At 53.6% G+C, this 18,382-nt stretch overlaps 1 protein-coding gene and 1 long non-coding RNA gene across 2 annotated transcripts; one reads left to right on the top strand and one right to left on the bottom strand.

Annotated features, from left to right (window-relative positions):
- Window positions 1-3,777: 3,777 nt before the first annotated feature.
- Window positions 3,778-13,808, top strand: LOC124107734 (uncharacterized). The gene is made up of 3 exons (XR_009228790.1): window positions 3,778-3,898; window positions 7,046-7,116; window positions 13,697-13,808. It is a non-coding gene; the product is annotated as an uncharacterized LOC124107734 (long non-coding RNA).
- Window positions 5,436-11,570, bottom strand: Ntn5 (netrin 5). The gene is made up of 6 exons (XM_046465921.2): window positions 10,925-11,570; window positions 8,262-8,450; window positions 7,941-8,090; window positions 7,558-7,611; window positions 7,307-7,387; window positions 5,436-6,018 (listed from the first exon to the last, which is right to left on the bottom strand). The coding sequence occupies exons 1-6, from the start codon at window positions 11,556-11,558 to the stop codon at window positions 5,660-5,662; spliced, it is 1,467 nt and encodes a 488-aa protein (XP_046321877.1). The 5' UTR covers window positions 11,559-11,570; the 3' UTR covers window positions 5,436-5,659.
- Window positions 13,809-18,382: the final 4,574 nt, after the last annotated feature.

Below are 18,382 nucleotides of genomic sequence, written 5' to 3'. Positions count from 1 at the left end.
AGCCCACCCCCACACATCCCACAGGGTCTTTTACACCCAGAGTTGACTCTGCCTCTACGGTGGCTCCCCATCACCCTCGGACGAAGCCCCCACCCCTCAGTTTTTCCTGATCAAATCCTTCCCCAGGAAAAAAAGGCCAGGCTTTCCTCCTGGTCTTAGAGACCCCGCATGTCCTGGCCACCCCCACGTCCCAGCCCCATCTCTCTTTTACCATGTCAGGCCCTCTGGCCGCTGGACCTTTTCACAAACTGTTTCCTCTATCCGGGTCTCTGACCCCGCTTCTCTGCAGGGCAAACTTGTCTACCCTTCGGGAGTCCCTCCCCAGGAGGCCATCTGGCAATGCCGTGAGATGGCCAGGGGCCTCCTCTAAGCTCTGGAAGCCACCTGTGTTACCTCCATTATAGTGAATAGACAATCCGGGCTCAGTGCCCAGAGCGGAGGAACGGCCAGGCCGGAGGTGGTCCCAGATGTGCATTTCACGCCTATTCGTCTCGGGCGCTGGGAACAAAGTTTGGGTCATAAGGAACATATGGGGCTCTGCCTGCTCTACACTTTCATCCCCTACCTCCTGGGCTCCTGGGTGGGAGGTGGCAGGGCCAGGACTCTCCAAGCCTGGTGGTTCCCACAGCCCCTCTGGACCTCCTCAGCCCTCTCTCCCTGCCCTCACCTCCCACTGCCTCTGGGAGCCCAGCAAAATCCTCTCCATCTGGGGATCCTCTCCTTTCCCCGGGGAAGGTGGGGCTCTGCATGTTTACACAAAAGCAACAAAGGCACATTCAGAAGGCTCTGACTCCGTGCTTACTGCTGTCCTAACCCCAGCCTATGGATTGACTCACTTCATCCTCTGAATGCGCCCTATTATTATGATCCCTCCCATTTAACAGAGGAGAGCATTGAGGGACTGGGAGTAGCAGTGCTGGGATTTGGACCCGGGCCATCTGGTTCCAAACACACAGCTCTGTCCAGCAGGACTTCCTGTGAGGGTAGAAATGGTCTGCACCGGGGCGGTCAGGATGCAGCCACTTGAAATGCATCTAATGTGACTGAGAAACTGAATTTGTACTTTTACTCCATTTCGATTGATTTATACTCAGTGTGGCTGCTGGCTACTGCCTGGGACGGTGCAGCTCTTGATGGCTCCGTAGGGTGTGACCACTGTTGAATCTTCTCACCTGTCTGAGCTTCAGTTTTTCTGTCTCGAAGAGGTAGTTAGGGTTCTAGCTAAATCCAAGCACACCTGGGTTTGAATTCCACCCACACACACCTCAATGTGGAGCCCCCCAGGAGCCTCAGTTTCTTCATTTGTATCCTGAGGATAACAGGCCCTAATTATTCCACAAATATTTATTAAGTACCTATTATGTCCCAGGGGCTGAAGTTACAGCAGCAAACAAAACAGACACAGATCTGAGGTCAGGGATCAGGAGGTGGGATGGAAAGCCATGGCCAGACATTACCTCCCTTGAATCTTAGCCACTTTTCCAAGATATGCTAATGGCTGCTCTGCCGGCATCTCATGATGTCATAGCACACTCTGGCTTCTGATTGGTCAAAGGTCTGGTATTAGTGCAGGGACATAGAATTATTCTAAATATCTTTTCCCTTGATACAAAAACACCCTATGCAGCTGAGTCCAGCATTAAAGGCTATATCCCACCCTTCCTTCATCCGGCTGCCTGGATATATATGCAATAGCTGGAGCACTAGTTTCCATCTGGACCAGGGGGATTAGGACTGTTCTAAGGACGATGAGAAGGAAAACTGGAAGAGTCCTGGTTCCTGGACTATCTCCAGATTTCTATTATTCAAGAGGGAAACAGGACTGGGGATCTAGCTCAGTGGTGGAGCACTTACTTTGCATGTGGGAGGCCCTGGGTTCAACACCCGGTACTAAAGAGAAAGAAATAAACTTCATTTTATTTGAATCACTGTTATTTAGGGATTATTAGGAACACTAATGATACAGACAATATGAAGAACCATGTCAGATTTGGTTGGGTTACAGATTAGACCATTCATTGATTTATCCATTCAACAAATATTTATTGCGCACCTATTATGTTAGCTAATTTTCTAGGTACAGAGATACATCCATGACCAAATTAGAATCCCTGTTCCCATGGTGCCCATGTTACAGTGGAACAATGACAACACAAAGAGTAAACAGATAAATATATTTTGGCTTACATGGCAGAAGGTACTTTGCAGATGTGATTAAAGTTAAGACACTTGAGATGGAAGAGATTATTCTGGATTATCTGGATGTGTCTTTTCTAACTACTTGGGTCCTTAAAAGCAGAGAATCTTTCCTACTTGTGGTCAAAAAAAAGACATGAGACAGGAAGAAGAGGTAGAAGAAATTTGAAGTGTGAAAAGAACTCAACTCTTCATGCTGGCTTTGAAGATGGAAGAAGGGGCTACAAGCTAAGGAATGTGGGTGGCTCTAGAAGCTGGGAATGGAAAGGCAGCAGCTTCCCACCAGAAGATCCAGAATGCAGGGCTTTGGGGGTTTTCTTAAGCATTTCTTAATTTATTGTTTTAGTTATACATGACAGTAAGGTATATTTTGACATATCATGTATATGTGGAGTATAACTTCCCATTCTTGTGGTTGTACATGATGTGGAGTTACCCTGGTCGTGAATTCATATATGAACATAGGAAAGTGATGTCCAGTTCATTCTGCTGTTTTTCCCATTCCCCGCCCCCCATTCAATCTAGTGAACCTCCACTCCTCCCTTCTACTGAGTCAGCATCCACATATCAGAGAGAACACCTAGCCTTTGTCTTTCTGGGGATTGCTTATTTCACTAACACAACAGTTTCCAGTTCCATCCATTTACTGACAAATGCCATAATTTCATTTTTCTTGTATGGCTGAGTAATATTCCATTGTGTATATATACCACATTTTCTTTGTACATTCATCTGTTGAAGGGCACCTAGATTTGTTCCATAGCCTCTCTATTGTGCATTGAGCTGCTATGACTATCTATGTGGCCACATCACTATAGTACTCGGAATTTTAAGTCCTTTGGGTATACCAGGGAGTGGGAAACTGGGTTATATAGTGGTTCTATTTCAAGTTTTCTGAGGAGTCTCCAAACTGCTTTATAGAGTGATTGCATCAATTTGCAACCCCACCAGCAATGTATGAAGGCACCTTTCCCCCCACATCCTTGCCAACATTTATCGTTACTTGTATTTTTTTCTTTGGTGGGGGGGCAGGGGATTGAACCCAGGGCCTTGTGCATGCGAGGCAAGTACTCTACCAACTAAGTTAAATCCCCAGCTTTGTTACTTGTATTCTTGATAATTGTCATTCTGACTGGAGTGAGATGGAATCTCAATGTAGTTTTAATTTTCATTTCTCTAATTGCTAGTGATGTTGAACATTTTTTCATATATTTGTTGACTACAGAATGCAGCCTTGACAATGCCTTGATTTTAGCCCAGTGAAACCCGCATGGGACTTCAAATTGGTAGGACTGTTAGATGAAGAAATTTGTGTTGTTTCAGCTGTTCAATTTGTAATTTGTATGACAGCAATAAAAAATAAGCCCACCACTTGTCCCTTTCTGGGCACATAAGAGAAGTTCACTTCCCACCTTCAGGCAATTGAGGGACTCACACAAATAATCTTTTTCGCTGGGCTGCGAGTGGAAGACTGGAAAATGTTCCCAGGCCAAAGCACTTACTGCTCCTGTGGGACAATTCAGTGCTTCCTCTGGTTGCCACATGATGCGGGGGGAGGGGTGTACCACGGGATGCAACTGATGACACACCATGGTGCATAACTCTCATCTGGGTCCCTGAGTGACTGAAAAACCACCCCTTGCCAACGGACATTGGACAAGTACATGAGCAAGAAATAAACTTTCATATGCGAAGCCGTCAGGTAACCTGATTAATGGAAGACTGTGGAAGTAGCTTGCTGTTACTGAGGAAGTGTGTCTCGGGAAGAGAGAAAAGTGCACAGGCCCCGGGGCAGAGTGTGTTTGGTTTCTACAGGAACAGGAAGGGGGACAGTGTGGCTGCAGTGGCCTGAATGAGGAAGAGTTGGAGGAGGTGAAGTCAGTGACACGGCAGGGGTAGATCGTATAGGGCCTTATAAGGCAGGCAAGGACTTTGGATTTGATTGTTGGGCATAGGAGTGATAAGATCTGACTGCTATGCAGAGAGATTCTTCTGGATTCGCCTTTTAAAGTGGTCATTCTGCTTCTGCATGAAGAAGACTCTAAGGGGTAGCTGTGAGGGAGCAGTGATGTTGGCTTGAACCAAGGTGGTAGCAATGGAGGTGGTAAAAATGGTTGAATTCTGGACATGAATCTTGAAGGAGCGGATGGGACTTGCTGGTGGGTTTGGAACTGAACATGGAATGGTGGGTGAATTCCCAATTGAATTGGCTTCAAAAGATAATGAAAAGGGCAAACAGAAGAGATTTATACAGTTTTCCTGAAACTTTTCTTATAATATCTCCCTAAGACTTCAGCTTCAGAGATACCCCCATCCTGGGTCTAACTGGAAGCCAAAGGTGAGGTCCCCTCCAAAGGGGATTTTCATTGGTGGCTTGGAACTCAAAAAATAGTTATCCCCTGGAGGCGATTTCCTATTTCTTCTAGCATCACCAGGAGCAAACCCAGGTTCCCTGGAGGACTAGCAGCCTAGCACCGTGTGACATGACCTGTCCTACTTCCCATTTGCTGAGAGCCTCATTTTTGTCTCATGGAAGGAAAATGTTATTTTCCAGGTTCAAATCCCTAAGACTCCCTCCAAGTACCTCCTCAGTGACTCTGCAGAAAAGGTCATTCAGATTTGAAGATGCCTGCTTGTGAGTGCAGGGATTAGGTCTGAGTGTCAGGGAAGGTGCTAAGCCATGACAACCTTCCATCCCTTAGTACTTTGCTTCCTGACTTTTTGGCCCCACCCCTGTGGCCTGTAGGTGCCCCACTATTGGGCAGGGATAAAATTCTGCTTAGCATCAAGTGACGTCGAATTACTCTGCAGCTCTCAATTGGCCGCCTCTCAGGAAAGGGTCCAGGCTGCACTTGAAGCCCATGAACCCATCAGAACCTTCTTCAGACATTCACTCAAAGTCCCCTTATTCCTTCCTCAGAGACTATCCAGAGGTCCCTCAGAAATGAAAAATTACTAAATCTGGAACTTTCTGGAAATTGGGAACCATGGTCCCTTTTAAGGAAGTTAAATTTCCCGCCTTTTCCAGACATGCCCTTCTTTGGGCCTGTCCTTAAGCACCCAGTGACGCCACAGGACTTCTTTCACTGGATTGGCCACTTTGTCTCAGGGAGCCCGGGGATAACTTCAGCTGGGCAGATTCCTCAAGACCGTCTTCATTTGCCCCTAGAGACTCTCCCAGTACAGATCTGGGCTCTGAGGACGAAATTCCTCAAGATTTGAGACTTTATTGTGGGTGATTAACTGCTTGTGTCACAAGTCAAACGAAGAGCCACGGGACCAAAATCCCGCTCAGGCGCCTTCCGGTGAAAGTCTCTTGCGCCTGCGCGTTGCTGGCGCGTGCCGGTGACGTAAGGCGCCCCGTGGCTTCTGATTGGTTCTCTCAGGACGCGCGCAGCTGAGGAAGGCTGCGTGGCAGGTTCCGCATTGCTGGGCGTCGACGCCTCGCGCGCCCTGGTTAGTGTTAAGGCGTAGGGTTGGGTGAGGGAGGCTCCAGGCCGCGGCAACCCCCAGCACGCTCCTCCTGCTGTAGCCGCCTCAGCGGCCGGGCCCAGCGCGGCCTCCAGGGCAGTGCGAGGCCGTAGCGATCTAGGACGAAGCGCCCGGGGTCCGGGTTTCCAGCCGCGCTGCCCAGCAGCAGGTAGTCAGTGCCGGGCTGTAGGCGCAGGCAGCCGCAGGCCAGGTCGGCGCCGGGCACCCAGGCGTCCTGGCCGCCCCGTTGCACAGGCCGCGCCCGCTGCTTGTACACGGCCAGCACCCGCACGGCCAGCCGTCGCCATGCAGGGCCGGCCATCTCCAACGCCAGCACCTGAGCGTGCAGAACTGCGGGGAGGGAGGTGTCAGGCGTGGGTGGTGCAGCGGGATCAGCCTGGTAGGGTGGGCCCCGGGCGGGGGTGGCCTTCCTGGATCGTGGGAGAGAGACCTTGACCCTTTAAAGGTGAGAGGACTGGAAGTGGCCCTGAGTAGTGAGGGTCAGGCCTGCCCCAGGAGATACAGTCCAGGAGCGGGGGAGAGATCAGAAGGGAGCGGGTTAGGGTTTACAAGGTGGATTCCAAGATTAAGGTTGGGAAGGGCGAGGCTGTGTGCTGCCCAACAAAGGGGAGGCCAGATAGGGAAAGGATTCCTGGCTGGGAGCCTGGGGTGTGTTGGGTCAGGCTTTGGGGGTCATATTAGAGGCAGCAGATCTAGGACTTATATTGAAGGGAGAGTGGATGCGGACACCTACAGTAGGTGGGGCTCGGGACAAAGCAGCAGTTCCAGGGTATTTAATGCAGTAGGATTAGAAGGTATCAGGAGAGAAGCCCTTGTGCAAGAGGGGTGTTGCCAGGGAAAGGACTCTGGGATGAATTTGAGTAGATAAAAGGGTGAAGTTAGTCCCTGAAATCTGAGGGTTGAGATCACATTAGTTGTAATTTGGGCAAGTATGAGGTCGGACAGTGCTGAGGGCTGGGTCTGTGGGGCAGGAGATCCCTGTAAGAGGGGAGGAAAAGGCCCAGGTGAACCCATCAGAACCTTCTTCAGGCCTAGGACACTAGTGGCCAGAGCATGATCTTGAGGGTGGAGAAATCCTGGATCCTCTATACCAGGGGAGATAGAAGGGGTTGTTCTGGATTTGTGGGCTGAGCTGAACTCCTGCGTGTCTGTAAGCTGTTACCTGAGGTCATCAGCCCGAGGGGCTTGGGACTAGTGTGGGCTAATAAATTAGTGAACCAAGAGGTGGGCTTTTGTGGGGACCCAGCAAAAGCTTAGCTATCTGGGACCCTGAAGAGAAAGGGAAGGGGTCTGAGATAGGCAGAAAAGAGCAGGGGCCCTTTCACTCAACCAGTTCCTCTTGCCTTCTACCCCTCAGAGATGTCAGGCTGAAGAGGCGGGTGAAACTCTGCAAGCCCAAGTACCCAGGAGAAGAGGAGACACAAGAAGGTAGTGAAGACCCTTCCTCACTGTTCCTCCCCCCATTCATGTCCCATCAGATCCTGGATTGGGAAGGGCCTTAGAATTCAGTGCCCCTTCCATTTAAGATGAGGAAATTAAAGGCCAGAGAGGGTGTGTGCCTGAAGGCAGTTGTCAGGTCATCTGGACAGCCATGGCCCCCTTTCCCCCCAGCACTCACCATAGTCCTGCTGGCAGTACCTCTGAAGGCTCATGTGTACTCTGGTATCCGAAATATTGCAGTAGTTTTGACACTGAGGGTCTGGGGAGGGTCAGGCTTCTGAGGCCTGGGCCACAACCTTCTGCACCACCCATCCTCAGTCCATCTTGATTGACAGCCGGCGTGCCCACACCCCTGGTGACTCTGGGTCCCAATCAGTCCATCCCTTACCCCTCTTACTGCCTGGGGATCTCTGTGCCAGCCTGCCTTACCAGAGCTGGAAGCACCAGGTGTAGTAGCAAAGATGGTTGTTGCTTCTGGAATTCCTGGGAGACCAAAGGATAAATTTAATTTAACCTCTTAGCCACGCTCCCCAAGGATTCCAAGCATCTCTTGCTCTCTTCTCCCAGGACCTAGGAGTCTGGACCCCTACCCCTTCTTCTTTTAGGACCAGAAGTTCAGGGCCCTAACCCCTTCTCCCTAAGACTAAAGAATCTGGAATTTCAGGACTGTATCCCTAAGGCTCAGAGTTTAGTCTCCAGCCCCTGGTTCCCATTTCCTAAGGTCACTTGTCCCTCCACATTCATCCACTGAGATCTGGACTGTCTCCTCCCCTCCCCATTCAGGACTTGTGGCCCTGCCCCTCAGAACTCACGCTGGCAGGGCATCCGAGGGGAGCGGCTCTGCTGGTAGCCAGGACCACAGCGACTGCATGTCAGGCCTGTGACCCCTAACTTGCAGGAGCACTGCCCACTGGTCTGGTTGCAGGTGCCTCCTGTTGCCCCAATGGGGTGGCACTGGCAGGCTACATGTGGAAAGGAACTGGGGACATGGGGTACCTGGGACGCAGATGCTCCTTACCAAATCTGCATGCCCCTCCTCCCCAAGACCCAGGAGTCCAGGTCCCAGCCCTTCCTCCCTCAGACCCAGGAGTCCAGGCCCTGCATCCTTGCCCTCTGGGCCTGGCCACACTCACCCCTGCAGGCCTTTCGGCTGGTGATAGGCTGGCTGGGATCCCTCCAGAACCCTGGCTGGCAGTAGTGGCAGTGTCGCCCAGCTGTGTGGTGGCGGCACCGTTCACATACACCCCCACTCCGGCCACCAGACAGCCTGAACAGCTCAGAGTTGAACCGGCAGCGGCGAGCGTGCTGGTTGCAGGAGCAGGCTAGAGCGAGTGGGGGAGGGCACATGAGGGCCAGGCTCTCTGTTTCCAGCCCTCTCCCCACTGCCCTGCCCTCAGGAAAGGAAAAAAGTGAGGGTATGATGTAAAAGACGCAGCCTGGAGCTTCTGGGTGAGCCTGGGTCCCAGAGCATCTTCATTCTCATTCTAAAATGGGATATTGGTCCAGAAGTGGGTGAGCAGGAGGGGACCTGGGGACTTCTCGAGTGGCACTGTGAAACTGTGGAGCTAAAAGAGGAAGGGCAGCTCTGGGTGGGCAGTGAGCTCAGACGCTGTCTGCCTCTGATTGTGTTCCAGAGCTTGGTTTCCTCGGCTGCAGAATGGCATTTGTAGTGTTTATTTCATGAGGCTTACATGAGATAAAGCAGATAGAAAGTGCTTAACTCGGGGCTGGCGCAGAGCAAGTACTTGCTGATGAGTGCTTCCGCATGTCAGATGCCAGGTGCTAAGTGATAGATGTATTTCATCCCCCAAGGGCTGTGAAGCTACCACTATCATCATCCCCAATTTGCAGATAGGAAAACAGACACAGAAAGGTGAAGTCACTGCCCCAAGGTAGCACAGCTGGGCGGTAGTCAGAGGCAGGATTTGAACCCAGGCATCCTGGCTTCAGAGGCTGTGTTCTTAGCAACCACACTTGGGTGCTTCCATGTGGCTCATCTGAGGACAGTCTGTTTTGCTGGTGGCATTTATCAGGTTTTTGAAGGCAGTAGCCCTTAAGCCTTACTTCTTTAGGAATTACCAGGGCCCCATTTTAAGAAAACAATATAAATCCAGGGCCCACTCTCTGGACAGCTGCTGGGATAAAGATCTGTATTTCTGGTGAGTGCCCCAGAGTGCGCTGTTGAGGCAGGAGGTGCCTAGACCATCCTTGAAGTTACCTGGGTTTAAGGGGGTTGAGAGGCCTGCTCTGTCAGGTGCCTGGGAGTTCAGGAGCTGTGGTGCAGAGCTGGCTGTGTGTTCTCTGAGAAACGACTTGCTCTGAGCCTTGGTTTGCTCCCTGTCTAGTGGGGATCTCCACCTCTGTCTCCCAGGGTTTGGGTGTACATGAGAGGTGTCAGTGCCACTCAGATTATCTGATTTGAGGGGAATCACTTCACCTTGTACCCTGCCACCCAGGAAACTCAGACCTGGGGAGTGGGAGTCTGCATGCCATCCATGTCTGTAAAGCTGCTGCTCAGCCCCAGGAGTTAGCCTCACCTGTCCACCCACCCCACACCACAGCACTGTCAATCTCTCACACAAGTTTGGAGGGCAGTGCCCTACCCAGCCTGAGTGGCCATTCGGAGGGACAACCTCCCAGCTCCCAGGCCCAGAATGAAGCCTGTCCCACCCTTAGGACATGTGAATCTCCCTTGCTCACTTCCCTGAGGGGGGCTGATGGAGCAGGTCAGACTTGGCTGCTCCAGAGGCCTGGTGGGGCTGCCAGATGGAGGCCCTAGTGCAGTGGGGAGCAGAGAACTGGAACGTGGTGGCCTCCTGGCCCCAGGGAAGTCGCTAGTAGGGGCAGAAGAGGGTTGGGAGCTGAGGCCACTAGGATGATCTGCTGGTACAGTATGTCCCATGGGGGTAGGGGACTGGGCTCTATCCAGGGTCACAGTGGGGTGGGAAGGAGCTGACCAGGTCTCTGAGGAGGGGCCTTGACCTTAGAAGCTGCAACCTGGGAGCACCTGAAGGGAATGGGCATCAAGGAGAAGCTGGGGGTAATTATCGGCTGGTGGCCCAGTGTGTGGTAGCTTCTAGGAAGGTGTGACTCCCTGTGAAGGGTCTCAGCCCTCCTCCTTGCTGGCACTCAGACCTGAAGTCAAGTGACCTGTCTGTCCCCTTGGGGCTCTCCTTCCTTTGCCGGGGAATGGTAACATGGCAGGTGCTCAGGAAGCTTTCCTTCTGCCAGGTGTGGCCTGGACTCTGCTCTGGAGGCTTTTGTGTGTCAGTTCACTGGATTTCCACTTCCACCTTAAGGAAGCACTGTTACTATTCCCACTTTTCAGGGGAGGGAACGAAGTGAGACAGAGATGTTAAGTCACTTGCCCGAGGTCACCCAGCTGGTAAGCAGAGGAGCTGGGTTTCACACCCAGGCAATCTGGGCTGCCGAGACTGGGCTTCTGTCTGCCACCCTAGAGCACTCAGGTGACAGCACCCAGTGGGAGTTTGGCAAGCGGGAGCTGAGGCCCTGGACTTCCTGAGCTCAGGTCCTGGTTCTGCCACTCATGGTAGCTGTGTGTCTTTGTGCAAAGGACTCCCAACCTCCAGCCTCAGCCTGCTCATCTAGAAATGGGCTTGATGCCGCGGCGAGCTGGCACGTGTTTCGTGATTGTTGTGAGGTTGGCTGGAGTCAGGAAATGTCCCGCTGCCCAGTCTGCTACCTGAGCACCTGCACCCAGCCAGGGACGGATGAGAGCATCCTGTGCCCTTGGGGACACAGGACCAACAAGTTGCGAGGGGGCCCCAGGACTCACGCAGGCAGGGGTGGGGGTGCCGGGGCGTAGCAGGCCTCCAGGGCCAGTCTCGGTGGGATGGGCGGCAGCTCTCGCACCCTGGGCCGGTGGTGTGGTGGCGGCAGCGGCAGCGTGGAGGCCGGGCACGGGCAGCACAGCGGGCCGCATGGCCATGGCACTGGCAGCGGCCTCTCACGCCAGCTGCTGCCAGCCCTGCTCGGCCTCCAAACTCCACACGGAGGTGGCTGGCCACCACCCTGGCCTTAGGGCCTGGTGGGGAGCGAAAGATGACCCTCTCAGGACCCCCCAAAGCCCCAGGCCAGGCAGGTCTGCGCCACAGAGGCCTCCAGGGACCCCCTGCAGCCCAGGCCGCAGACAGAACTAGGGCTGGGGGTCCTGGGGTGCAGAAGCGCAGGCTGACAGACGTCAGGAGGAAGGGGCCATCCAAGTCCAGGGTCAGACTGCCATTGCAGGTGGCCCCAGGGCCAGGACTAGTCCCTGGGGAAAGGGTACAGGACTGGGGGCAGGAGGCTGCTATGCCACCTGCCAGCTGGGTCACTGGTGGAAGGCAGAAGCGAGGGCGTCCCCCTGGATCATAGCATGGGTCCGAGGTTGCCCGGCTTAGGAGGAACAAGAGGGCAAAGGTCACAGGCATGATCCCAGTAGAGCCAGCACCTAGGAGGAGAGGTGGCTGGGTGGGACCTCAGCCATCAGCCTCCACCCTGCTCCCCAAGGTGCCCTGGGGAACCCCAGCATTCCACCCCAGCCCTACCCAAATCCCCTCCCCAACTGCTTTGAAGCGAGGAAAATAGTTCCATCTGGGGAGAGTCACTGTTTACATAACCCAGAGGGGAAAGAACGCAAGCAAAATCGAGAATTTTGCCTGAACTAATCCGTAGCTTAACACCCCAGAGTTATCCGTCAGTGTCGAAAGAACAGGGCCTCTGGGGAGTGGGTGAGGGGTGGACCAGCAGAGGCCACAGATGCGGAAACCCAGAGAGGGACTAAGGAGAGACACAGGGGAACAGGGCTGGGGAAAGCAGAGAGAGAGAGAGAGAGAGAGAGAGAGAGACGAGGACTCAGAGACAAAGAAACAGAGAAAAGACAGAAACAGAGACAGAGGTGGGTGGAGAGACCCACGGGAAGGTCCAGACGTGGGAGGCAGAGATAGGACAGGGCTGGGCACCCAGAGTTCACAGGAAAGTGGGAGATCCTGGGGGCCAAAGGGGCAAGCAGGTGACACTCTGGGACAGCCATGGACAGCAGACAGCCCACAGGCCTGGGGTGGGGGTGGGCAGAGCTGGAGGTGCCCCACCCCCCTGCAGGGGATCAGAAGCAGCAGGGGTGGGGGGATCTGAAGCCGGCTGAGGCCCCAGCCCACAGGGATCAGAGGGAGGCCCTTTCCCATGTGGGGCCCTAACCTTGTTCTCCACACCCTGGGCACGGAGGGGATTATCACCAAACACAGGCCTCCCTGCCACCCACCCCCAGCTCCTTAACCCTTTCTCAGCCACCCCAGTGCAAAGCCATAGAAGAGCGAAGGGCAGGCTGGTGGCCTAGGGGTGGGTGGCAGCCAGGATCTCTCTGGGGCTGAAGCTTGGGACTGCAGAATCCTGTGGGGCTGGGAAGGCAAATGCTTGGGTTCTCTGGAGTACCTGGAGTGGGATTCTGAGGTTAGATTTCTGGTACTTTCTGATCATCTCATCCCACCAGCCACTCTAGGCCTCAGCGGGGCCCAGGAATCAGAGTCCCCACATTCTCCACCCGTCCTCAGGTCCCTGGAGCAGATGGGGGAGCAGATGTTGGGGGTGGTGGGTAATGAGGGAGCAGAGACAAGCAGGAGGGTGGGAGAGGAGGGTGCCAGATGCCAGATCCCCCTTAGGGAACAGAAATCCAGACAGACCCCAGGGCAAGGCAGGAGCTGGGAAGGACTCAGCCCTCAACTGGCCCTTCCCTTCTCTCGCAAACACCAGCGCCCGGGGAGCAGCCCACTCGGAGTAGGGATCTTTCTTGGGTTCCTGCCTGGCTCTGAATCCACACCAAAGCTGGCACCCGGGCTGGGGTCTCTGGGGCACCCTTGGTGGGAAGCTGCGTAGTCCACACTGCTGTTGCCATGCGGACCTGCCTCCCCTGCCCCGGACTACCGACACTGTCCCCATTGAGCCTGGCGCCATTTTGCTCTCGTGGCAGTTCACTGGGCCCCTGGGCCCCAGCCTTGTTAAGGAACCCTCACCCCCTTCTCACCCCGTGTGAGAACATCCCCTTTGCTGGGTGGTTCAGGGAGTCCTGCCTTCTGGCCCTTAGCACCTGGGGAACCAGGGTGTGGGTACCCCGGTGCTCCTGGGACACAGAAACCAGCCCCTGCCCGCGTGGTGCCTGCTATCACATCCCCACATTTACCCCTCGGGGCCTGTAGCCCACCCCCACCCTTCAGGAGCAGGTAGGTCCAATGGGATCCCAGAAGACCAGCAGTTGCCTGGCTTGGGTAGTGGGGTCTATGAGGACCCAGGCTTCCCTCCCTTGGTGTGCACCCCATCCCAGCCTCAAGCCCTGTAGTCAGTCAAACCTGCAACAAGAAGAGCGTCCTGTAGTCGGTCCCCACTGCGCTGCCTTTGCAGGAGCTCGGCTGGCCGCGGTGGGCTCTCAGGAAGGAGTGACGAGTAGCTGTGCTCAGGCCAGGCTCGTGGGGGTTCTGGGCGGGAGCTTTGAGCAGAGCCCGCAGAATCCTACACCACCGCCCCCACCCCCGCCGCCCTAGTCCCCTCGCCAACCACAGCCACACTCTCCCCACAGGGACCCCTGCCAGCCACACCACCGGAGACCATGTGGGACCAGAGAACCGCTGCCCCTGGTGGGCCCACAGCTGGGCGGCCCCAGGCAGGTGGGCGGAGGAGCCTCCAGGCAGGTAGGATGGGTGGCTGGGGTCCTGGGTCCACTCCCACTTGCCCCAGCCTACCAACTCCCCAGGGCGTGGCTCAGCTGTGTGGCGCCACGGCTGCAATTTGGGAGGGCTGACCTATGGGCTGTTCATGCTGAGGTGGGGCATTGGCCATGGGGAGTTCTGCTGACCCCAGCCACCCCCTCCTCATCCTCGCAGGAACCTGGTGTCGGCTGTGGGCTAACAAAGCGTTGAGGTCAGTTGCTTTCAAGTCCTAAAAATCTGTTCTTGGAAGGATCAGGTCAGCTGCAGGGAAACTCAGAGAACTCAATGCCTGGGGTGGGAGGGCGGGGAGAGCAGTGGAGAAGCAGAGCACCTCAGGCCTGTGGGTTCTGGGGCCTGGGAGAAAGTGGGGAGCACCGGGGGCAGGGCTCAAAGGCACCCCAGCAACAGGGGGCCTTGATCCCCAGCCGCTTTTGTTTTTAGATTCTTGTGCAAATGTTGAATCGCCCATGTGAATGGTGGTGACTAGAAAAATAAAGTTTTCTAGCTTCCCTCTGGGGAAAGCAGAGGCCTCCAGTCCCAGGATGGTGCTCAGCATTGGCTGCTCCTTGGCCTTGAGGACCCTGGCATTTGTTGTGGCTCAGCGGGGCTGTGCCTTACAGGGATCAGGGTACTCCCTGCACCATGCTGATCTGGGGTGGGGTGCAACCATGATTCTGGTTCTGGGTGACCCTCAGGTACATATTCCAGGAGGAGCAAGGGCAGGGACATCAGATTTAAAAGATGGGTGTTAATTCCTAAAGCTATGAGGAGGGGTTAGCTTCAAGAAAAATCCATATCCGATTGGGGCCAAGAGACCCCGTCAGAGGGGGACTTGTGGAACCTGGGCAAGGGATGCGTGAGTGACAGAGTGGCATATTGCAAGAGTCGTGACTAGCTGATCAAGGAGTCCTGATCACGCTCCTCCTGCTGCCCAACAGCAGGACCGGCAGTGAACAGTACCTCTGGGAGCTGGCCCTGGAGGGGCCACCTAGAGACAAAAGGCGCTTTCTTTTGAGCACTTTCTTCCTATAAACTCCTAGAGGGTATCAAGTGCTTCAGAGCAAAGGCAGGCCAGGGGACCGGGCCTAGCAAGGCCACCTGTGATCCCAGCGACTCCGGAAGCTGAGGCAAGAGAGGGAGTATTGGAGGCTGGTCTGGGCAACCTAATGAGACCCTGTTTCAAAATAAAAAGGGCTGGGTATGTGGCTCAGTGGTAGAGTCCCCCAGCCTCTGGGTTCCATCAAGGGAGAGGGGTGGGGTGAGGGGAGAAGCCAGCAAGCAGGGGGTGGTTGCTGGGGTGGTGGGGGTTCTATAGATTTCAGTGGGACAACAAGGGAACATTTGGGTTGAGGTCTGAAGGAGCCCTGCAGCCCCGGCAGTGCTGGTGCAGAGGGAGTCCTGCTGCTAGAGAGGACTCCGGAGGCTCAGGCCACCTTAGTTTTCCTTGTAGGACAAAAGGTCCCTAAGCTCTCCTCCCTGTGAGTCTCCTCCTTCCTCCTTTGTTCTTAATAGCCGCAGTGCCCCAGGCCATTAGAAGCCCTGAAGGCTCCTGCAAGGCAGGAGGAGGAGGGGGTGGTCTAGAAGCCTCCAGAGCCCAGGAAACATCCCCGAGCTGAAAGACTGGGGTGCTCCCTTTGGGACCTTCACCCCTTTGGCCCTACTGAGAGTGTCCAGACCACGCCCTGTGTGACACCCACAGTGGATCTGGGTTGTCTTGTCATCAGACATGGTATTAGTGTTGAGCTCAGAAGAGGGTCGTCTGCAAATAGGTGCAGTCAGTTCAGGGCAGGTGTTGACACCAGATGGCTCAGGTGGGTCTTTGCCACCCTCCACTGACATAGGGAGCAGGACAGCAGGCTAATGTGTGTGGGGGGTGTCCTGGTTGTTGAGACTGACAAACAGCCATGAGGGGGAGCGCAGGAGATCCCAGTAGATGGTGCTCAGAGGGCCCCCTCAGGGCAAGCAACGGGGTTGGAGGGCCCCAGCAGCATGTTGTCCACTTGGCGCCTGACCAGCATTTACAAAGAACTTCAAGATGCAGCAGCAGGATGTCAGACTCCACCAGGGAGACTTTCTGAGCACGAGGCCATGGGGCTACTCTGGCCACACACCATGAGGTGGCCCTGGAGGATGCACACTGGTCCTGAGTCAGTGTCTCCTCCCGATTGGCCCAGGCTCTGGTCCCCTCTCTGCTGGTGCCAGCCTGGGACTCACCTGGGGCCTGGCTGCAGCAGTATTAGCTTCTCTCAGTGGCAGAACCTTGAGTTGGGCGGGTGGTATAGAAACAGATGGGACGTGGGCTGGGGATGTGGCTCAAGCGGTAGTGTGCTCACCTGGCATGCGTGCGGCCTGGGTTCAATCTTCAGCACCACATACAAACAAAGATGTTGTGTCCGCCGAAAACTAAAAAATAAATATTAAAATTTTTTCTCTCTCTCTCTCTAAAAATAAATAAATAAATAAGATAAGGATCCTATTAAAAAAAGAAAGAAAGAAAGAAACAGATGGGACGGAATTTTCACCAGCTCAGAGAAAAGGGGCTCAGATTTAATTTGCTTTTTGGAAACTGAAGCAGCCAACAAAGCATTTCTTGTGCATCTCTCTCTCTCTCTCTCTCTCTCTCTCTCTCTCTCTCTGTGTGTGTGTGTGTGTGTGTGTGTGTGTAGAGGGAAGAAGGGGTCATGTCTCTTGTAAGAGCTTACTGACCTCTTTGGGGAGCCATATTAAACGTGAGGCATTCAAAGAGGGCCAGCAATGTTCAGATTTCCCAAAGGGGTCAGACTAATAAAGGAAGGCATCCCTTGCATATAGGAGGTTGAGAACGGAGGCAGCCTGAGGAACTCCAGAGCTGGTCAGAAGAGTGAATGAGGGCAGAGAATAAGTGGAGCTGGGAGTGAAGACTGTGGTGGGAGCCCTGGAGAGAGGTAGCACAGCCCCTGAGGAGGGGTCATTTATCCCTTCAGAGGGACAGGGAGCCACGGTCACAGAGCCCAGTCAAGCCTAGTGGAGCCAGGGCAGGACCTGAAGGCCAAATGACTGACCACAGTGACTCGGTGGCCCAGCAGTGCCACTGCCAGGCAGATACCTGAGGGACATGAAGAGCACACACGCAGAGCTCACACAGGAGCCTCATGGACATACGGGACAGCGACTGGAGTGCCCACCAGCTGAGAATGAGCAGGCGAGACAGGGCCCTCAGAGCCGGCACGTTCTTAGCCATCACAGAGTAGTGAAGCACTGACACATGCCACCTGGGTGGGCCTGCAGAGCTCGAGGGCACCAAGTGGAGGACTCCAGACACAGACCATGCGTGGCCTACACTTTCGTTATGTGAAGCCCAGAATTGGCAAATCCACAGAGACAGGAAAAGAGAAAATCCAAAGCACCTTAGTTGGAGGGGAAGGCAGGAAGGAGGGTGGAAGTGAGGTGGTTAAAGGTGTAGGGTTTCTTTTGGGGATGATGTAGATATTTTTTTTCAACAAAGTTTTATTGATTTGCTAGCGATTTTAGTTTTTCGATGGACACAACATCTTTATTTTATTTTTATGTGGTGCTGAGGATGGAACCCAGCGCTCCGCGCATGCCAGGCAAGCACGCTACCTCTTGAGCCACATCCCCAGCCCCTGATGTAGGTATTTTAAAAATTAGCAAATATACTGAAAGCTGTGAAATTGTGCACTTTTTTTTGGGGGGGGGGTAGTACTGGGGATTGAACCCAGGATGCTCTACCCCAGCCTTTTAAATTTTTTACTGTGAGATGGGTCTTGCTAAGTTGCTGAGGCTGGTCTCTAACTTGCAATCCTCCTGCCTCAGCCTTCAGAAAAACTGGGATTATAGGCATGCACTACTGTATAAAGCAAAATTATACACTTTATTTTATTATTATTCTAATTAGTTGTACATGACAGCAGAATGCATTTCAACTCATTTTATACAAATGGAGCACAACTTCGTTTCTCTGGTTGTACATGATGCAGAGTCATACCATTTGTATATAGAGTAATGGGTAATAATGTTCATTTCATTCTACCATCTTCCCCCCCATACCCCCTCCCCTCCCCTCACTCCCTCTGCCCAATCCAAAGTTTCTCCATTCTTCATTTGCCCCACCCTCCAATTATGGATCAACATTCACATCTCACATGTTGGCAACATTATGGATCAACATTCACATTGGCCTTTGGTTCTTTGGGATTGGCTTATTCCCTTAGCAAGATACTCTCCAGGGGCTGGGATTGTGGCTCAATGGTGGAGCGCTCGCCTAGCATGGGCGGGACCCGGGTTCGATCAGCACCACATAAAAATAAAGGCATTGTGTTGTGTCCATCTATACGTAAAAAAATAAATAAATATTTTTAAAAAGATACTCTCCAGCTCTATCCATTTACCTGCAAATGCCATTATTTCATTCTTCATTAAGGCTGAGTAATATTCCATTGTGTATATGTACCACAGTTTCTTTATTCATTTATCTATTGAAGGGCACCTAAGTTGGTTCCACAATTTAGCTACTGTGAATTGAGCTGCTGTAAACAAAATTATACACTTTAAATGGG

Source organism: Marmota monax, unplaced genomic scaffold, assembly GCF_021218885.2.
Source record: "Marmota monax isolate L192 unplaced genomic scaffold, Marmota_monax_Labrador192_F-V1.1 WCK01_AAM20220418_F8-fsc00160, whole genome shotgun sequence".
In the NCBI taxonomy this organism is placed as follows: Eukaryota; Metazoa; Chordata; class Mammalia; order Rodentia; family Sciuridae; genus Marmota; species Marmota monax.
This window is presented reverse-complemented; position numbering and strand designations above follow the sequence as displayed.